A 21,127-nucleotide genomic window follows, 5' to 3' on the forward strand; every position below is an offset into this window, starting at 1 on the left:
ATCTGGAGAAAGGCACCAAAACATTTCCGCAGCATTGAAGGTCACCAAGAACACATTTGTCTCCATCATTCTTAAATAGCAGAAGTTTGAAACCACCAAGACTTTTCCTAGAGCTGGCCGCCTGGCCAAACTGAGCAATCGAGGGAGAAGGGCATTGGTCAGGGAGGTGACGAAGAATCACGATGATCACTCTTATAGAGCTTCAGAGTGACTCTGTGGGGATGGGAGAACCTTCCAGAAGGACAACCATCTCTGCACCACTCAACCAATCAGACCTTTATGGTATTGTGGCCAGACTGAAGCTACTCCTCAGTAAAAGGCACATGATAGCCGGCTTGGAGTTTGCCAAAAGGCACCTAAAGAAACAAGATTCTCTGGTCTGAGGAAACCTTTTACCATCCCTACAGCGAAGCACGGTGGTGGCAGCATCATTCTGTGGGGATTCAGCGGCAGGGACTGGGAGACTAGTTAGTATCGATGGAAAGACGAACGGAGCAAAGTACAGAGAGATCCTTGATTAAAACCTGAGCCCTGACTTGAACCCGATCGAACATCTCTGGAGAGACCTGGAAATAGCTGTGCAGCTACGCTCTCCATCCAAGTTGACAGAGCTTGAGAGGATCTGCAGAGAAGAATGGCAGGTGTGCCAAGCTTGTAGTGCCATACTCAAGAAGAGTCAAGGCTGTAATCACTGCAAAAGGTGCTTCAACAAAGAAATTAACAAATGGTCTGAATACTTATGGAAATGTGTTATTTCAGTTTCTTTTCATAAATTTGTTTTGCTTTGTCATTATGGGGTATTGTGTGTAGATTGATGAGGAAAAAAACACAATTCAATACATTTTAGAATTAGGCTGTAATGTAACAAAATGTGGAAAAAGTCAAGGGTCTGTAGGTCTGAATACTTTCTGAAGGCACTGTATGTTTCAAATTTGGTCAGAAAGTCATTTACATTGCAAGTTAAAGCGTACTGTTAGCTAGCTAGCTCACACCGACAGTGTCACAAGCAAAGCATCCCAACACCATCACACCTCCTCCATGCTTCATGGTGGGAACCACACATGCGGAGATCATCCGTTCACCTACTCCGTGCCTCACAAAGAAATTCCATGATTTGTTATTTTTATCTCTTAATTTTGGGGGGCATTTTCTTAAAACTACATTGTTGGTTAAGGGTTTGTTAGTAAATATTTCACTGTGAGGTCTACACCTGTTGTGTTCGGCGCATGTGACAAATACAATTTGATTAGATTTGGCCCAAGCAAGTCTCTTCTTCTTATTGGTGTCCTTTAGTCATGGTTTCTTTGCAGCAATTCGACCATGAAGGCCTGATTTATGCAGTCTCCTCTGAACAGCTGATGTTGAGATGGGTCTGTTACTTGCACTCTGAAGAATTTATTTGGGCTGCAATTTCTGAGGCTGGTAACTCTAATGCACATCCTCTGCAGCAGAGGAAACTCTGTGTCTTCCGGTCCTCATGAGAGCCAGTTCCATTCTTAGTGCTTGATGGTTTTTGCGACTGCACTTGAAGAAATGTTTAAAATTCTTGACATTTTCCTGATTGACTGACCTTCATGTCGTTTCTCTTTGTCGTTTCTCTTTGCTTATTTGAGCTGTTCTTGCCATTATATGGCCTTGGTATTTTACCAAATAGGGCTATCTTCTGTATACCACCCCTACCTTGTCACAACACAACTGATTGGCTCAAATGCATGAAGCTGACTGAGAGAACGCCAAGTCAAAGTGTGGCTACTTTGAATAATCTAAAATCAAAAATATATTTTGATTTGTTGAACACTCTTTTGGATACTACATGGATTCCATATTTGTTATTTCATAGTTTTGATGTACAATGTACAATGTAGGAAATAGTCAAAAATAGTAAAAAATAAAGGAAAATGCTTGAATGAGTAGGTGTACCTTAGGTCAAAAGCCTCTTCATATTGTTTGTGTTGAAAAGATGCATATTTGGATTTATATACTCAACATAAATCATTTTTACGGTGTGAAAACAAAACAGATAAACAAACATGTTTTCCCACTGCACAGCAACAGTTTTCCCACTGCACAGCAACAGTTTTCCCACTGCACAGCAACAGTTTTCCCACTGCACAGCAACAGTTTTCCCACTGCACAGCAACAGTTTTCCCACTGCACAGCAACAGTTTTCCCACTGCACAGCAACAGTTTTCCCACTGCACAGCAACAGTTTTCCCACTGCACAGCAACAGTTTTCCCACTGCACAGCAACAGTTTTCCCACTGCACAGCAACAGTTTTCCCACTGCACAGCAACAGTTTTTTTCTACTTATCCCAGAAAATAAACCTGGGGTTATTAGCATTGCAGACAGGGTTGGGGAGTAACGGATTACATGTAATTCGACACATGTAAGGGATTACAAAAAAACTGTAACTGTAATCCGTTACATTACCAGCAAAAATATTGTAATAAGATTACAGGTACTTTTGAAAACTAGATGATTACTTAGAGGATCACTTTTAAATTCAAAAAGGATGTTTGTGAAAAAAATCTTTGAGACTTCTCTGTTTTCTCACTGACTATACAGGTATCACTTATTGTTATCTACATAGCGCATTGATGTGAATCACACTGCTGCTCTCTCAATTAGCTATTTGCGCCTTATGGATTGTGGTTGTTGTGGACGGCTGTTCACAAATATAAATGTGTATTTGAACCCAATAATGGTTGAATTCAATAAGTTTAAGCTGCCTATCAATCATTGTTTTTGAAACCAGTGGACAGGCAGTGAAAAATGCGCTCTTGCAACAGCTGCATAGTGCGGATCCCAGCCTGTGGAATAAAATAAAAATCAAATTCATGCTGATAAAAAAATGATCCTTAGGCCCAATGCTCAAACTCGCAATCTGTAGTTGCTACATCCATTAAAAAAATAAATAAATAATATATATTAATGTAAAGATATAATTTAATCATATTATTATATGTAGTAGAAAGTGATTGGTTAGAAGAAGCCTACATAACCAACCCATAAAGTAAATCCATATATGGCCAGTCATGTAAACTTTAACATTGATTTATCATGCAATAGATGTCGTTCAATCATTTTTGTCTTCTTCAAAGGCCTCTTAAGGGGAAACTAATCTAAAAGTAACTGAACGTAATCATATTACGTTACTGAGTTTGAGTAATCCAAAAGTTATGTTACTGATTACAATTTTGGACAGGTAACTAGTAACTGTAACGGATTACATTTAGAAAGTAACCTACCCAAACCTTATTACAGAACATTCACACAGAAATGGTGTAGAACTGACATAATTCTGTTTCATGTAGAATAGTGATTCTTGTCAGCTATGCATCATCTGCAACATTCAAAATGTTTCAAAAATGTTAACCAATTTTAAATAAATATAGCTATCGGTGATTAATGGGTCATGTTCACTTGGCACCTAAAGGACTAACATGTACTGAAACAGGGAGGGACCTTCTGGTCTTGTCCAATAAAAAAACATTAATTTGTTTACAGTTACAAAGTGCTTTAAAACATTTTCCGTTCTGTGCCCTAATGAACACAACCCTGGTTATTTGAACTTGGCACCTGGTGCTAGCTGGTGATATGCCTGCATACCTTCCCGTGGGCTTCATCTTCAGGCTGGACGTCATTGGGGTTGTATGGCTCTGAGGTGCTGACTGAGGCCTCTAATCCAGGCTTCATGGAAGGGGTTGGTGGGACAGACTCAGCTTTGTGGAAGAGACTGTCTGTTCCATAACCGAATGCTTGAATGGAATTTCCTGTGGGGGCAAATGATAAAGTCATTTGTCTAGACTGTCTTCCCAGTGTTGGGGCAGCTGACAGTCAGTCCTAAGTCAACTTTTTGGTCCTCTGCCCAATTTGAGGGTGTGGGTGTTGATCTTCCCTTCGCCTCACTACCATTTGCACTGTTCCGTTTGAGACTGCTAAACTTAGTCAGCTGCCTGCATGTTTTATTGAACTTTACCTACTACACACTACAATGATATACTGTACATCATATGATTATCACCTTATCATTTTGGACAACAAAAATGTGCTATAATATTCCTCTTTATCTTCGAGAGTAGAGAAAATATCAGCCACACACAGGATTTTCATCCACAGACACCATGGCCAAAGCCTTTGACTCATAAGAACACTCACTCAAACCTTTTATGTTGCAAAAAGGTTTTTGGTCAATTTACGACAACAACATGGCCAAATAGCCCTGTAATGTCTGCACTCGAGTTGATGAGCCCTATTTGTTTGCCAGTAAGTATCCAGCAACATCTCACTGTGAGATGGAATCTTTTAAAAGCAAATAAATGAGCCTGTAAAGTGAACACAAAATACTCTGCAGGGGGAGGGTGACAAATACATCTCCAGTCAGCTTTTGCTGATGGGTGGGGGTAAACCAGGACAAAGTACCTTTTCACTCTGCTTGTCCATTTTAACAGAACACATGTTTCTTTCTGTTCAGGCAGAAGGAAGGCAAACCGTGTAATTGCTTGGCAACCACCTCCATTATAAGGTCACCATGCAGAGATGACTTTGAGTAGATTTATGTGACTGATCAGATTCAGAACATTCTCAAACAAAGGAAACATTTCCCCCTTTCGGAGAGAACAGAGAGCAGTGACACATGCACCGCGAGCACACCCACCCGCCCCTACACACACACATGCACGTGTACTGTACACACACATAGCATAGTAAAGACATAATGGACTTCAGATTTCTTATGTAAAGACATTCCATGTGGTGCTTGGATATCTCAGCCTTGGGTTGGTAACAAATCTAGGACGTATGACAAAACTATGAAGAACATAGTTCTTGTGATTTCAAAAAGTATTGTAAATGATCTTAATTATGCTGGCCAAGATAAGACGAGTCTTGTTTTTATGCATATCTTTGCTGGGGTGGAAAGATCGTCCAGAGAAGTGCTAGGGGAATAAACTAATAAATCACCAAAGTTGGCTAGAGGGCTCCTTCAGCGGATGCTTTTATGCATCCAAATGTTCTACCGAGTGATTAAGCTCATTGCCGACAGCAATTCAATTTTTTTATGACTTCAGATAAGTTTTTTTTTAACCCTATTGCTGTTACCTGCAGGGACGAGGCTGAATACGATTAGCCTGTTATCTAATTTTACATAACATGTACCATCTCTGTGGATTTATGTCCCCCCACTTAATGTATAAGAGCAAAGCTCCATCTATTTCAGTTTATCTTATCCAGTTCCCCTTGACCGCAAAGAGGAGATGCTGCATTTTTGTATTCTTTTCCAAGAAGCCTCCTCAGCTACAAGCCTCATCCCTCATCTTGCAGACTCAGCTAAAAGTGCACCACGGCAATCTATTGAAATGGTCTGAAAGCATTATCCACACAATGGAACATGTTAAAAGCACTGGTATTGTGTACTTCTGATGATATTGCATGGTAGAGCACAATGGTGTGGTGGTAGCCTTGATATTTGACTGCTAAATGGTGCCATTAGGATGCTTTCTCTATCCTTTCACATTCCCATGTCAAGATATTTCCATTAGATGATCTCTTTTCTCATACACTAATATTTAAGGTTAAATTTGCACACACTGTATATAGACTTTCTTTAAAAAAAAATCTCTATTGTGTTATTGACTGTATGTTTGTTTATTCCATGTGCAACTCTGTGTTGTTGTCTGTGTCGCACTGCTTTGCTTTATATTTGCCAGGTCGCAGTTGTAAATGAGAACTTGTTCTCAACTAGCCTACCTGGTTAAATAAAGGTGAAATAAAATAAAATAAAATAATTAATCTGGAAATGACATGCAAATAATTGCTCTATCCCATAATCTGAACAATGATGGAATATTGAGATGTAATTACTTGACAAGAAATGGCTCACAATGTATCTTGTCTAAGGAATGTCAAATTCCGGGAATTTTGTTACGTTACAAACTTATTTTAAAATTGATTAAATAGGTTTTAACCCCTCATCAATCTACACAATACCCCATAATGACAAAGCAAAAACAGTTTCTCTCAAGCTCTGTCAGGTTGGATGGGGAGCGTCTTTGCACAGCTATTTTCACATCTCTCCAGAGATGTTAGTTAGGGTTCAAGTCCAGGCTCTGGTTGGGCCAATCAAGAACATTTAGAGACTTGTTCCAAAGCCACTCCTGCGTTGTCTTGGCTGTGTGCTTAGGGTCGTTGTCCTGTTGGAAGATTAACCTTCACCCCAGTCTGAAGTCCTGAGTGCCCTGGAGCAGGTTTTCATCAAGGATCTCTCTGTACTCTGCTCTGTTCATCTTTCACTCGATCCTGACTAGTCTCCCAGTCCTTGCCGCTGAAAAACATCCTCACTGTCATGTTCGTTTAGAGATGGATTGGACCAAGGTGCAGTGTGGTAGGCAAACATCTTACTTTATTTAAAATGAACACCGAAAAACAACAAAATACAAAAACGAACGTAAAGTTCTGCAGGCTACACAGCACCTATACAAAATCAAGATCCCACAAACTAAAAGTGGAAAAAAGGCTGCCTAAGTATGATCCCCAATCAGAGACAACGTAAGACAGCTGCCTCTGATTGGGAACCATACCAGGCCAAACAAAGAAATAGGAAAACTAGAATGCCCACCCAAATCACACCCCGACCTAACCAAATAGAGAAATAAAAACGCTCTCTAAGGTCAGGGCGTGACACCCACAGCATGATGCTGCCACCTCAATGATTCACTGTAGGGATAGTGCCAGGTTTCCTCCAGATGTGACACTTGGCATTAAAGCCTGATTGGTGGAGTGCTGTAGAGATGGTTGTCCTTCTGGAAGATTCTCCCATCTCCACAGAGAAACTCTGGAGCTCTTTCAGAGTGACCATCGTGTTCTTGGTCACCTCCCTGACCAAGGCCCTTCTCCCCCGATTGCTCATTTTAGCCGTGCGGCCTGCTCTTGGAAGAGTCTTGGGGGTTCCAAACTTCTTCCATTTAAGAATGATGTCCAATCAATGAAATTTACCACAGAAGGACTCCAAGTATGGACTCCAGTCAAGTTGTAGAAGCATCTCAATGATGATCAATGGAAACAGGATGCACCTGAGCTCAATTTCGAGACTAAGGTATTTCTGTTTTAGTTTTGACTTTGTCATTATGGGGTATTGTGTGTTAATTGATGAGGAATACTTTTTATTTAATCCATTTTAGAATAAGGCTGTAATGTAACAAAAAGTGGAAAAAGGGAAGGGGTCTGAATACTTTCCAAATGCATTGTTTATAAACAGACCCCAAATCTACCTAAAAACAGCTAAAATATGTTAGATGTGCCAGTTCTCTTTCAGTTTAGAGGGGAAAACACTACAGATTGGAATGGTGGTGCCTTTAAAATCATATCAGAAGTTGTCTTGTATGTGTTACAAAATGCATTTTGAAGGCAAGCTGGACTCACTCAAGCAGGTGTTCTCTGTGAAGTCCCTCAGAAAGCTCTCACACTCCTCTTCCTGGTTCCCACTTCCTTTACAGGTGCACCATGGGGAGACTGTCCAGTTGTTGTAGCTGCCATCCACATAATTTGGAGTCATATCTGTCCCTATGGAGGTGAAAATAAAGCTGCAGTTACAGATAATTCACAGGTCACTAATGGATAATAATGGACTACATTTACTATAAACAGCATACCTACCTACACAGGCTTACAGTATGTTACTAATGGCGATGGTGCCTACATTGTACCATGGAGCTAGAGGGGGAGGGGGTGAATTAACAGTAGTATGCTGATTGATGCTTGTATCAGATGTGGAGTGTCAATACGGAAAAAGCTAGCTGGTCATATTAGTTTACACAGATATTACCAAAAACAGATGTTCTGTTGGATCCTGCTTTCAGGAGAGGAATGCTTTATTTGTGGAAAACACACCGTACTGTGTAATCCAGAACAACTAACAAGAGTAAGTTTACACTAGAGATGTCTGACACATTTATAGTAACTATCAACAATTAAATTACAGATAGGTGGCAGTGGGAAAGCTATTACTATGCCACCCCTAAAGAGTATTTTAAGGTCACTTAAAGTAGTAAAAAATAACTCCCATCATTTACCGCCTTCATTGTACTGAATAGTGCCAACACATTACTAAGGTGCTTTAAAATGTCTACTGGTATGGAAGGATGTCTTTGCGGCGCACATTTTTCATTTTTCTACTTGAAGAACATTTCCTATACAAGAAAACAGATGGTACTAAAATGTTTTAATCTAAGTAATACTCTCACTCTCCCATCCTCACCTCCACAGCCACGGATGTCAAATGTGTTTAGGGGAAGAAACAGAGGAGGGGTACGGATATCACTTAACCTAAAGTCTGCAGGTATTGTGCATTATAATGAATTATAACACTTGTCATAGGCATTTACTAACACCCTAAAATGTCTAATTATCATCTCCAAAGATCATGACAAAATAACAGACATATTGAGCCAGTAATACAAAATGTTCTGTCATTGGGAGATATGACATTTTATAAGCCTTAAAAGAAGCTATTATAAAAGCTCATACATACAGTATAACAACTAATAAAGCATTATACTTGCAGGCTTTAAGTAAAGTTTTACCAGGGTAGGTATGTCACACCCTGACCATAGTTTACTTTGTATATTTCTATGTTTTGGTTGGTCAGGGTGTGAGCTGAGTGGGCATTCTATGTTTCATGTCTAGTTTGTCTATTTCTATGTCTGGCCTGATATGGTTCTCAATCAGAGGCAGGTGTTAGTTATTGTCTCTGATTGGGAACCATATTTAGGTAGCACTGTGTGTTTGTGGGTGATTGTTCCTGTCTCTGTGTTTGCACCAGATAGGGCTGTTTCGGTTTTCGTTACGTTCATTACGTTCTTTGTTTTTGTAGTGTTCGTATTGATTCGTGTTTTACGTTTGTTTATTAAACATGGATCGCAATCTACACGCCGCATTTTGGTCCGACTCTCCTTCACCACAAGAGAACCGTTACAAGGTAGCCCAAAATCCCCTGCACTCACCAATGAGGCCAGCGTAGGAGGCCAGACAGGCCTGGTAGTTGTCCTCATTTGGGCAGCTGCTGACCGTGTGCTGAGTCACCATGCAGTTCATGTGGAAATCAGCCAGTCTAGACCTGCACACAAACAAACACAGTGAACTACATCATCAACACACACCCTGGAAGTGCGCTTTTTTGCTATGATTGGATTGCTCATAGTTAAACAGAAGCTCACTACGTGTACATTTGAGCATGTTAGCTAAATGAATACCTAATTATCTAAATAAAAATGTCTAATAAATGTTGACATGTTTTCACTCACTGCCGCATGAGGATGGATCATCTACATTGTTGGCACACATAATCAGACCTGGGTTCAAATACTATTTAAGGTATTTAAATCACTTTCAAAGACTTTTGGAAGTCAGTATTTTGATATTCTCTAGTTGAAAACACATGTAGTTGGATATTGGAATGTATTTGGAAATACATTTGGAAAGTGTTTGCATATATTTTAAAATACAAATACAATCTCCTATGCATTTGAACTGATGTCTGTTTGGTATTTTAATTTTCTTTTGGGTAAATATTTTTTTTTTTTTTTTTTAAATACTTCCAAAAAAATGACAATTCATTTTCCAGTGTCTGGTGGAAAGCAGACTGAACCAGGCTCTCCTCTAGGATTTTGCCTGTGCTTAGCGCCATTCCACTCATTTTTTTATCCTGAAAAACTCCCCCGTCCTTAACGATTAAAAGCATAGCCATAACATGATGCAGACACCACTATGCTTGAAAATAAGGAGAGTGGTACTCGGTAGCACTTCATATTCAGGACAAAAAGGGAATTGTTTTGCCACATTTTTTAAAATATTTATTTAGTTCCTTGATGCAAACAGGATGCATGTTTTAGAATTTTTGTTTCTGTAAAGGCCTCCTTCTTTTCACTCTGTCAATTTGATTAGAATCACAGCCATTAAATTCTGTAACTGTTTTAAAGCCACCATTGGCCTCATGCTTCCTCTCCGGCAACTGAGTTAGGGAGGACTTTGTATCTTTGTAGTGACTGGTTGAGTTGATACACCATCCAAAGTGTAATTAATAACTTCACCATGCTCAAAGGGATATTAAATGTCTGCTTTTTAAAAATTTTACAGATCTACCAATAGTTACCCTTCTTTGTGAGGCATTGGAAACTTCCCTGGTCTTTGTGGTTGAATCTGTGTTTGAAATTCACTGTTCGACTGAAGGATCTTACAGAAAAACTTTTATTGCACACAGAGTGAATACATGAAAGTTATTATGTGACTTGTTAAGCAAATTCTTATTTAGGCTTGCCCTAACAAAGGGGTTGAATACTTATTGACTCAAGACATTTCTGATGTTCATGTTTTATTCATTTGTAAAAATTTGAAATACATTATTCTACTTTGACATTATTGGGTATTGTGTATAAGCCAGTGACCCCCAAATAACATAAATTGAATCCATTTCATATTCTGTCAGTAACACAACAAAATGTGGAAAAAGTTAAGGTGTGTGTATACTTTCTGAAGGCACTGTATATAACAAATAATCAAAACCAGTATTTGAACCCGGGTCTGCACATAATACAACAAGGTCATGATTCAATCTGATTGTGCATTGTCGACAATGCAGCTTTTAAAGGTAATTTCCAATTCAGCTCACATATCCTGTGTTTACCGTGAATGCGCTTTCAACGAACATGGGAACATTGCCTTTAAAACCTGTATTGTCGACAACGCTCGATCGGACTGAATCCCGGCCTTAGTTCAGAATCAGATAGCATTGAACTAAGCTTCGGTCAACTGTCAATTACCGATTCTATGGGAAGCTTAGATTAATTATGAATCAGGTGAGGGACGGCTCGGGTTTTGGCAACACTTTTCTCAAAACAGCTCTACCCCCGTAGAGGTAGACTGCTTTCATAAAAATGGAGGATGGTGTACAAATTCAGTTCTGGCTCTGTTTTTTTTTTTGGGGGGGGGGTCATGCATCATAATAACAGTTGAGAAAGATATTCGCAGTGTCAAATCATGTGTAACCATGTTACACCGGCCCCACATATGCATCCCATGTGCGCCATCATGCACATTATCATGCTGTCTATCCCCACCAAGCATGGCCATGACACACAGGTTAAAATAGCAAAACATTCATTTTGGGGCTGGTCGAAACACACATTCATGGGCATTTAGCTAGATAGCTGTTGACAGCAGTTTGTCCTGGGAGATGATCAGTGGGTTGTTATTTTACCTTACATGCATACATGGTTCTCATTTAGCCTGTTCTTTGCGGAATTTGCAGAGTCATACAAAACTGTTTGTTTCGCTACTCCAACGATTAATCCACTGATAAAAAGGGAAACCTAGTTAGTTTTGAATCAGTTATCTTTGATTATGCTCTCCTCATTCATCTTTCAAGTACCCACATGGGTTTGTATCTTTGTGAAAATCAATAACGAGATGGAAGAGGTGGGACTTGCAGCGTGTCGAGCGTCTCAACTAGAACCTAGCTCTATTTTAGTGTTCGGCAATGCAGACGCTCATTGACATGCGCAACAGTGTGGATGAAAGGCTTGAATAACATGGATGTGTACATCTATTTTGCAACTATACTTTTCTGCCAGCTACGTGCTTATCATGGCCATCTCAAGTGTAACCCTACTTGGTTCTATACTGAAAAAGTTGATAGAAATAATGGTTTTGTTTTTATGTTTATGGTAAAAGTTGAAATGTGTTTATGCCTGGAGGGTGGGATCTCTAATCCAGTTAAGTAGGTTTATTGGAGTAGTGTGTGCACAGTTGTTCTCTCTTTCCACATCACTGATGCTCACTAAGATGGAGTGATTCACTCGCATTCGTGCCCTCCCTTTTCAACCATGACTTATTAATTCTGCCCAATGCCTTTCTGCCTGAAGATTAAAGGTAATGCTTCTGGTTATGTAGCCCTAAGTGAACATGCCTTGCTGCATACAGTCTTGCAGCTTACTAAAGCTGTTTCAGCATACTGTCGACTGGTAGATGTGAAATCTTAGGCAGAAGTTGAGGTGCTTTGAGGAATTGAGATACCGTAAAACTTAATTTAAACGCCAAGTCTCAAAGAGTCACCTGTCCCTTTCAATAGCCAGGCAACTTTAATATTTCAGGAAATAAACACCTGTTTCAAATAAACGCTGAGTCTAAATGAATTGTTTACGAGGTTACCATGAATTGTTTATGAGGTTTAACATTTCATTTGTTACATTAAATAATTCAGTAATGATTCAGAATAATCATGGCAATCATCCGCCAATAAGAAACTGCTAGCCATTGGCTGCTAACAGCTGAGAACTGATTGCCAACTGGCAAGCACAAAAACAGTCAACAACTTCGGGAGTACAGACCTCCAGAAATCGGATGATTGCCCTCTAGTGGCGAAAACTGCACAGAACTGCCGGAAATATAGTCAATGAGGAGAATCTTTTTTGTTTTGTTCATACTGACACAAAATAAATGTGTCACCTTATGTATAGGATAGCACATTAGTGCAAGATATGAAGGAATTGATAAAAAAGCTGGAAGTGAATGCTGGAATTAAACAATGAACTATGCAAATGAGCAAAAGCTGTGTGCATTAAGGATGAAGCCTGGCTCAAATAGAAGCCTGTCTCAAATAAGTTTGTGTTGTGTTCGGTGATTTCAACAAATAAACTCCTGGGCTATTAATTTTGTGTTATGGTAGTTGAGGTGTATTGGAATGCATCACATATCCCTGTTAAAGTATTATGAAAGAATATAGTATAACAACAGTCCTATGCTAATTATCCTCTATCCTCCGTATCACTGAGAATTGAGATGCTGAGGATTTGCCTGGAGAAAATGATGACGTAACTCTCGCTGTAGCCTGGATGCACAGAATAGGCCGCGAGTAAACCCACTCTCCCTTACTTCATTACTCTGGCTCCATCTCGTTCCGCCCCCCCATCAAATCACCCTGAGAGGCTCTCAATGTGACATGTTGGGAACATCACATCTAAGCCTTGTTTCAGGGAGAAGGGCTTCTTGCACCTCTTTCCACCTCGCCTCTACAGAAACCCTCTCTTCTTCTTCTTCCTCTCCGAGTGGAACAAATTACTTGTTCCCTAAAACATCCCATCACAGGATTTGATAGAGAGAAACAGACGTGTGCAGAGAAAGAGAAATCCCAGCCAGGTCACAACGCGTCCTCTCTGTTATACATCTGTAGAAACTAAAAGGAATCACTAACACTTTCCATGTTGGTGTTTCCGTGGACAACCTGTTCATTTTTTCACAAGTACTTTGGACAACAATATGTGTCTGCACTAGGTGTTGAAGCTATGGAAAGGGACTGCACATTTTTAGAGAAAGGCCTCTCAGACAATGACAGTTTAAACACAGTAATTTCAAGTTTAGAAAGGTGTCCTGAGTTTTCTGGACAATAGTGTTCCAACATCAAGACGCAGCACATTTCATGGCTTCCACATCTTTTCCATTATACCTTTGGCGGAGTACTCGCTGCTGAAATTACAGGCTGTCTGCCTCTCAGAGTTGTATCGCCATTTCAGACACTCAGCCCTGGGAAGTGGCAAAGGGAGCCCCCGTAGAGGTAGACTGCTTTCAAATATTTGAAGCTTCAAACACAGTAATTTGGTCAGTGTTGAGTGCCTATCCATCTTGCTCCAACGTAATAGAAAACTAATGGCTTTTAACATGGAATCATATCCCTTATCGCCAACAATGACAAACATTGAGTCAAATCAGATGAATGTCGAAGAAACCTTTCCTCATGATGGAAGTGAAAATGTATCACAGTTATCAACTGCTAAGATATGGTGGCTGTAATAGCCTCTCAACAGCGAATGTCTTGGGGAAATGATATCTTTGTGAAATATCCTCTCTGCAGTTACTGACAGTTTTTTACCATTTCAGTAATGTTGGACATCATTTTAGATTTCCTGGATAAGCGCTGCGATTATCATTTTACATCCATTAATGTAACTATCATTTTAAGTGTATTGGTCATAGATGACTCTCACACTAGCCTTCATGTATCTCTAGTGACGATAAAACAAACAATTATACATTGAATGGGGACATGATTGCAAATGGGTCTCTGCTTAGTCATAGATACATGGGGATAAGCTTGCGCTGTGTCTCTCTGCAAACTCACAGTTAAGAAATTTGACCTCGACATTGTCAATGGCAACGGTCATTGGTCTTTTGTCAATTCATCAGTGTTAAATGCTGATTCGAAAAATAGGAGCGGACAATAGAGGGGTTGTTCTCCATCCCGTTTGTTCTTCAATTGATATACTGCATATGGATTATTCAACCTACAAAAGGATGAACTTTGCATATCCACAATGATGGAAAGGGCAAAAATAAAGGACTTAAACCATATGATAATTGTCCATTTTCTTCTCAGTAAAATAAACTTCTCCACTATCTTGACAACAAATATACGTAGTTCTCCCAGAGTTACAGGTCATAGCATTGCCTTTTGGCTGGTTGCTGCTGTCTCTGACCTTCTCTATTTAATCAGGGTCAGTAGACAGTCTCACAGCAGCTTCAGGCAATTGTCCTTCGAAGGAATATCAAGAAGGCCCATTCATTTGGAAACACAAGGCTATTTGATTACACACTCATTGGGACACATACTCAAGACTAAGAGGGCATATGGGCATATGGCTTTCAGTCAAACACACTGCTGTGCTGCAGTTCACTAAAGCTGCATGCCTAGAAAACCGGGAACATTCCCAGAACAGTAGCTAAGATTCCCATTAAATTCTACGTTGAGTTTTATCTAACAATTAAGATGATAACATCCCCAAAACATTCAAAGAATGCTTTTGATAACAAAAGATATATTTTTGCAAAAAAAACTAAATATGAAACATCCTTGGAATGTAATCCTAACATTCACTAAAATGTTGTGCACAACATCTGAAGCAACCACCACAGAACATTGTCCAGTTGTGCAGATGATTTTACAATGTTTCTTTTAGGGTGCAAAAAAAACATTCACCTGATTTTACAAGAACATTCCCACAACACATTTTTAAAATGTTCTTTAAAAGTTCCTAAAACATTTCTTTAGGTTGTGGGAACATAGTGGGGATGTGACAGGAGATAGGTTCCCAAAACACTAAAACGTTTCAGTTGTGCTGACATTCAGATAATGTTTGTATCAGGGTGCACAAAAGATTTCTTTGTGTTGCAAGAATGTTGACAGAACATCCCTTCTGATTTCTTTAAATGTTCCCGGAACATTTAATTAGGTTGTTGGAACAGTGTGGGTACAATACAAGACATAGGTTCCCAGAACACAGAATATGCTCAGTTGCGATGACATTCATACAATGTGTAAGTTAGGTTGCACAGGACATTTCCTTAACCTAAATCAGGGTCACAGAGTGTTTCGTGGTCGTCTTAATCAAATCTACTTTGAAACAAAAGTATACAACTCACCCACATGGTTATGGACTTAAAAAAAAACAATACATCTGTACCATGTCAGATATAGAGCTGAAATGTATTCAATTTTGAGTTTGCCTCCCAATATTACACTTTATATACATCACAGAAGACTGAAATATAACAAAACCGGTTTGACATAGAAACACCAGATATTCTGTTTTTTGTTATTGAAATAAAATGTATTATTTATGAAATTATGCCAAATATTAATAACATTCCACCCATAGATGCACTAGGTCATTTGACTGCAGGAAAGGACTACTGTTGTAAGAAAGTTGACAGAACACCTGGTCTTAGTTCTTAAATTAAAGGTTCCCAGAACATTTAATTACATTATGGGAGTTGTTTGGGATGCTGCAATAAAATTATTCTGATACAATTTCCAAATAAGTCTGTTTGTATTACATTCAAAACACATTTCTTTTTTAGGTTTAGGATAATATTCCATTGCTGTTCACGCAATATACATTTCACCTTGTCTTAGAGATGCTCAGAACATTTCAAGAACATTTCGAAAATGTTATATTTAAGTTTTACCTGATATTACCACAACATTCTCAGCATGCACATGTGCAGCTCCTTAAAGCATAAGAAAGAAGATTGGAATACATCCCCATTATGTTTTTTCCCCAGATTTTATTTATCTTCTGGGCCACCAGGGAAGCTCTCAAACAGCTTATTCTTTCAGAATATAGCCATGGCAGTATGGCCAATCAGGAATTCCATGCTTTCTTTTAACCCAGGCAAATACTGTTAACTGGGTTATTCAGCATCACTTCACCCATCCTCTTTATATGATGGGTACTTCTGGGCCCATATTTACAACATATCCAAGAGAAGGAGTGCTGATCTAGGATCACGTTTGCTTTTCAGATCGTGAAAAATAAGCGTCTTATAGTAGGAATTATATTTGGTGCGTTTCTTAAAAGCTGAACAGTCCATTTTTTTAGTCTGAATTCTGCATTTCAGATTGAATTTATAAATCTGGGAAACAATCCTCAATTTCACAGTTGTTTTCAAAAGAAACGTGGTTCACAAGTACGTGGGATTCAACCTGCAAACGTCTGCTTTGCAGTCAGATCATTAACCCTCTGCACCACCAGGGAATATCTGTGGTACTGTGTGGGTTTTTCAGTCGACTTATGGTTGATCAGGACACAGAACACAATTTCTGAGTTATTAAAATATTCCCTTCTTCATCATATGCTGTGTACTTGTAACACTATTTGATGATGTTCTTTCAAACTAAATAAGACAAAATTACCTTTCTGAATTGCTATCAAAAAGCAATACAAACGCACACAATACACATTCTGAAAAAGTATGATACATAATAAATACAGTTGAAGTCGGAAGTTTACATACACTTAGGTTGGAGTCATTAAAACTAGTTTTTCAACCACTCCACAACTGTCTTGTTAACAAACGATAGTTTTGGCAAGTCGGTTAGGACATCAACTTTGTGCATGACACAATTAATTTTCCCAACTATTGCTTACATACAGATTATTTCACTTATAATTCACTGTATCACAATTCCAGTGGGTCAGAAGTTTACAAACACTAAGTTGACTGTGCCTTTAAACAGCTTGGAAAATTCCAGAAAATGAAGTCATGGCTTTAGATGCTTCTGATAGGCTAAGTTACATTATTTGAGTCAATTGGAGGTGTACCTTAGGATGTATTCCAAGGCCTACCTTCAAACCCAGTGCCTCTTTGCTTGACATCATGGGAAAATCAAAAGAAATCAGCCAAGACCTCACAAAAAAAATGTAGACCTCCACAAGTCTGCTTCATCTTTGGGAGCAATTTACAAATGCCTGAAGGTACCAAGTTCATCTGTACAAACAATAGTACGCAAGTATAAACACCATGGGACCACGCAGCCATCATACCGCTCAGGAAGGAGACGTGTTCTGTCTCCTGGAGATGAATGGACTTTGGTGCGAAAAGTGCAAATCAATCCCAAAACAACAGCAAAGGACCTTATGAAGATGCTGGATGAAACAGGTACACAACTATTTATATCCACAGGAAAACGTGTCCTATATCGACATAACCTGAAAGGCCGCTCAGCAAGGAAGAAGCCACTGCTCCAAAACCGCCATAAAAAAAGCCAGACTACGGTTTGCAACTGCACATGGGGACAAAGGTCGTACTTTCTGGAGAAATGTCCTCTGGTCTGATGAAACAAAAATAGAACTGTTTGGCTGTAATGACCATCGTTAAGTTTGGAGGAAAAAGGGAGAGGCTTACAAGCCGAAGAACACCATCCCAACCGTGATGCATGTGGGTGGCAGCATCATGTTGTGTAGGTGCTTTGCTGCAGGAGGGACTGGTGCACTTCACAAAATAGATGGCATCATGAGGACGGAAAATTATTTTGATATATTGAAGCAACATCTGAAGACATCAGTCAGGAAGTTAAAACTTGGTCACAAATGGGTCTTCCAAATGGACAATGACCCCAAGCATACTTCCAAAGTTGTGGCAAAATGGCTTAAGGACAACAAAGTCAAGGTATTAGAGTGGCCATCACAAAGCCCTGACCTCAATACTATAGAACATTTGTGGGCAGAACTGAAAAAGCGTGTGCGAGCAAGGAGGCCTACAAACCTGACTCAGTTACACCAGCTCTGTCAGGAGGAATGGGCCAAAATTCACCCAACTTATTGTGGGAAGCTTGTGGAAGGATACCCAAAATGTTTGACCCAAGTTAAAAATTTAAAGGCAATGTTAATTGAGTGTATGTAAACTTCTGACCCACTGGGAATGTGATGACGGAAATAAAAGCTGAAATAAATCATTCTCTCTACTATTATTCTGACATTTCACATTCTTAAAATAAAGTGGTGATCCCAACTGACCGAAGACAGGGAGTTTTTACTGGGATTAAATGTCAGGAATTGTGAAAAACTGAGTTTAAATGTATTTGGCTAAGGTGTATGTAAACTTCCGACTTCAACAGTATACCAAAATAAATTCAGGCTCAAGGCAATCATTTTTTATTGATTTAAAGGTCCAATGCAGCTGTTTATCTCAATATCAAATCATTTCTGGGTAACAATAAAGCACCTTACTGAGATTGTTTAAATTAAAATGCACAAAAGCAAAAATACAGTGTTACAAGTACACAGCATAAGAATAGGATGGGAACATTTGAATAAGTCATTATTTTTTTCCCGTGTCTTGATTAACTATATAAGACCATTTAAATAAAAAAAAGTAAAAAAAGTAAAAACAGTTTTACTAAATATTAAGTGGCCCCAGTTATCCCCTGGTGGCACAGAGTGTTAATGATCTGGTTGCTAATCTGAAAATTGCAGGTTCAAACCCACTAATTCTTCAACCATGTTCCTTTTGAAAACAATAAACTGAGGTTTATTTGTCCAGATTTATAAATCCAGTCAGAAAGGCAGAAATTAGACTGTAATATTATTTTAAATCTACAAATGTCCTGCTTTTTTTTTGTTGCCACACCTGATATAATTCCTACTTTGAGACGCTTGATATGTTCCACCCTGTCTTCTTCTTCATGATCGCAAAAGTGATCCTAGATCAGCACTCAGTCTTGGAGAACTTGTAAATATGGGCCCAGAAGTCCACAGCATATAAAGAGGATGGGTAAAGGGGTGGTGAATAACCCAGTTAACAGTTTTACCCCTGGGTTAGTTTTGTCTGGAAAGGTAAAGAAAAATAAGCCTGGAATTAACTGCCACGGCCATATACTGGAAAAATAAGCTGTAAGCAAGCTTCCCTGTTGGTGCAGAGAATAAAGATGTTGTTTGGTTTGGAAACCAAACATTGCAGGTTCAAATCCCACATGTGCAGATTGACAATGTATAGTGTACAAAATATGGTTGTGTTTGTTTTACTCAATCCTGTTCAAGTGTCTTGTGATGTAATGTGTTTATCTTAAACATATTGGGTTGTGTTTGTATGAGTAAATGCTGTTCTATGAATTAAATTAAAATCTCTAAATGAAATTAGTCTCTAATATTGCCTACAATACAGTCCTCAAATGTGAATTGCCATTAAATCTGAAGAGAAACATAATTGGGATGAATTTGCTTTAGTGAGCTATGCATGCTGAGAATGTTGTGGTAAAACTTAAATATAACATTTTCTAACTGTTCTTGAAATGTTCCGAGAACCTCCAAGACAAGGTCAAATGTATATGGCGTTAACATCAATGGAATATTATTTTGAACAGCAAATAAATATGCTATCAATGTCATGAAAACAGAAACATTTTGAAACATTGTGCAACGTTGTGGGAATGTTCTGTGCAACCTATGTGAATATCACAAGCATATTCTTGCAACATCCCAGACAACTCCCATAACTTAATTAAATGTTATTGGAACCTTTAAAGAACTTAGACCAGGTGTTCTGTCAACATTCTTACAACATTATAGGAATGTCCTATGCAACCTAACTTAAACATTGCATGAATGTCATCACAGCTGAGCATATTTTCTGTTTTGGGAAACTATCTCTTGTAATGTACCCACACTTTTCACACAACCAAACTAAATGTTCCCGGAACCTTTGAAATATTAAAAAGGCTGTTCTGACAACATTCTTGGAATATTTTGTGCACCCTGATACAAACATTATCTGAATGTCAGCCCAACTGGACGGTTTTATTATTTTGGGAAGACATATTTTGTGATGTCCCCACAATTTTCTCTCCACCGGTCTTCTAGCTATCGCCGATCCGTTTTTCATTTTCCATTTGTTTTGTCTTGTTATCCCACACACCTGGTTTTCATTCCCTCATTACGTGTTGTGTATTTAACCCTCTGTTCCCCTCATGTCTTTGTGTGGTATTGTTTGTTGTAAGTGCTTGTGCACATGTTGACTGGTGCGCGTCGGGTTTTGTACCCATGTTGTTATTTTCTTGATGCTGTTTGTTTTGGAATTAAACTGCTCCGCCAATTACCTTGTTCTGCTCTCCTGCGTATGACTTCCCTGCCACCAGTTACGCACCCATTACATCTGGGAATGTTCTTGTAACATCAAGACAATGTTTTTTGCACTATAAAAGAAACATTGCTGAATTTTCCGCACAACTGGACAGTTTTTGCTTTTTTGGGAACATATATTTTGTGAAACTTGAGTAAACAAATCTACGTATATATTAAAGACGTGCTTTGGCGACTACTAAGTATTTTTTAAACCTCCCGCTTTGGAATGGATATGTCAATTTGTAGTTCATACATGCATAATCTATGGGCAGAATTACTGTTTTACCTTAATTAGCCACAAAATCCCTAGGTTGAAAGCAACTGTTTTACTGGAAGCTGTGCAGCACCATTTTCCTTAAATTTTCCCCCACGTGTGCCAGCCCCCTAGCAATTCAAGTTCCAGCCAATGACCTTTAGCCCCTCGCCATTTGAGTGACAGCTAGCAAGAAGCACACACAGCAGATCGAGAGAGAGAGAGAGAGAGAGCAATGACAAGGTGCACATATCTTCACATATGTGACGTAGTACACACTTTTGGGAGACCACTTTTGGCTCGTGAATGCTACTTTCAGAGCTACTGGCTAAAAAGTATTAAAAAGTACCGGAGAATATCTTTAACTGCCCCTGAAATACAAAAGGGAGCTACACAGAATAATATATGTGACTAATTAAATAACTCAG

General features: G+C 39.0%; 1 protein-coding gene across 1 annotated transcript in view; it reads right to left on the bottom strand.

The window, feature by feature from the left end:
* The window catches only part of LOC109895710 (GDNF family receptor alpha-2), a 69,848-nt gene that overhangs the window by 13,839 nt on the left and 34,882 nt on the right, over positions 1 to 21,127 (bottom strand). Inside the window, exons 5-7 of the mRNA XM_020489633.2 lie at positions 9,002 to 9,114; positions 7,422 to 7,562; positions 3,612 to 3,775 (exon numbers count right to left, since the gene is read on the bottom strand). Coding sequence (XP_020345222.1) covers positions 3,612 to 3,775; positions 7,422 to 7,562; positions 9,002 to 9,114 — 418 coding nt within the window. The remainder of the gene's footprint in view (positions 1 to 3,611; positions 3,776 to 7,421; positions 7,563 to 9,001; positions 9,115 to 21,127) is intronic.

Source organism: Oncorhynchus kisutch, linkage group LG8 (genome assembly GCF_002021735.2).
Source record: "Oncorhynchus kisutch isolate 150728-3 linkage group LG8, Okis_V2, whole genome shotgun sequence".
Taxonomy (NCBI): domain Eukaryota; kingdom Metazoa; phylum Chordata; class Actinopteri; order Salmoniformes; family Salmonidae; genus Oncorhynchus; species Oncorhynchus kisutch.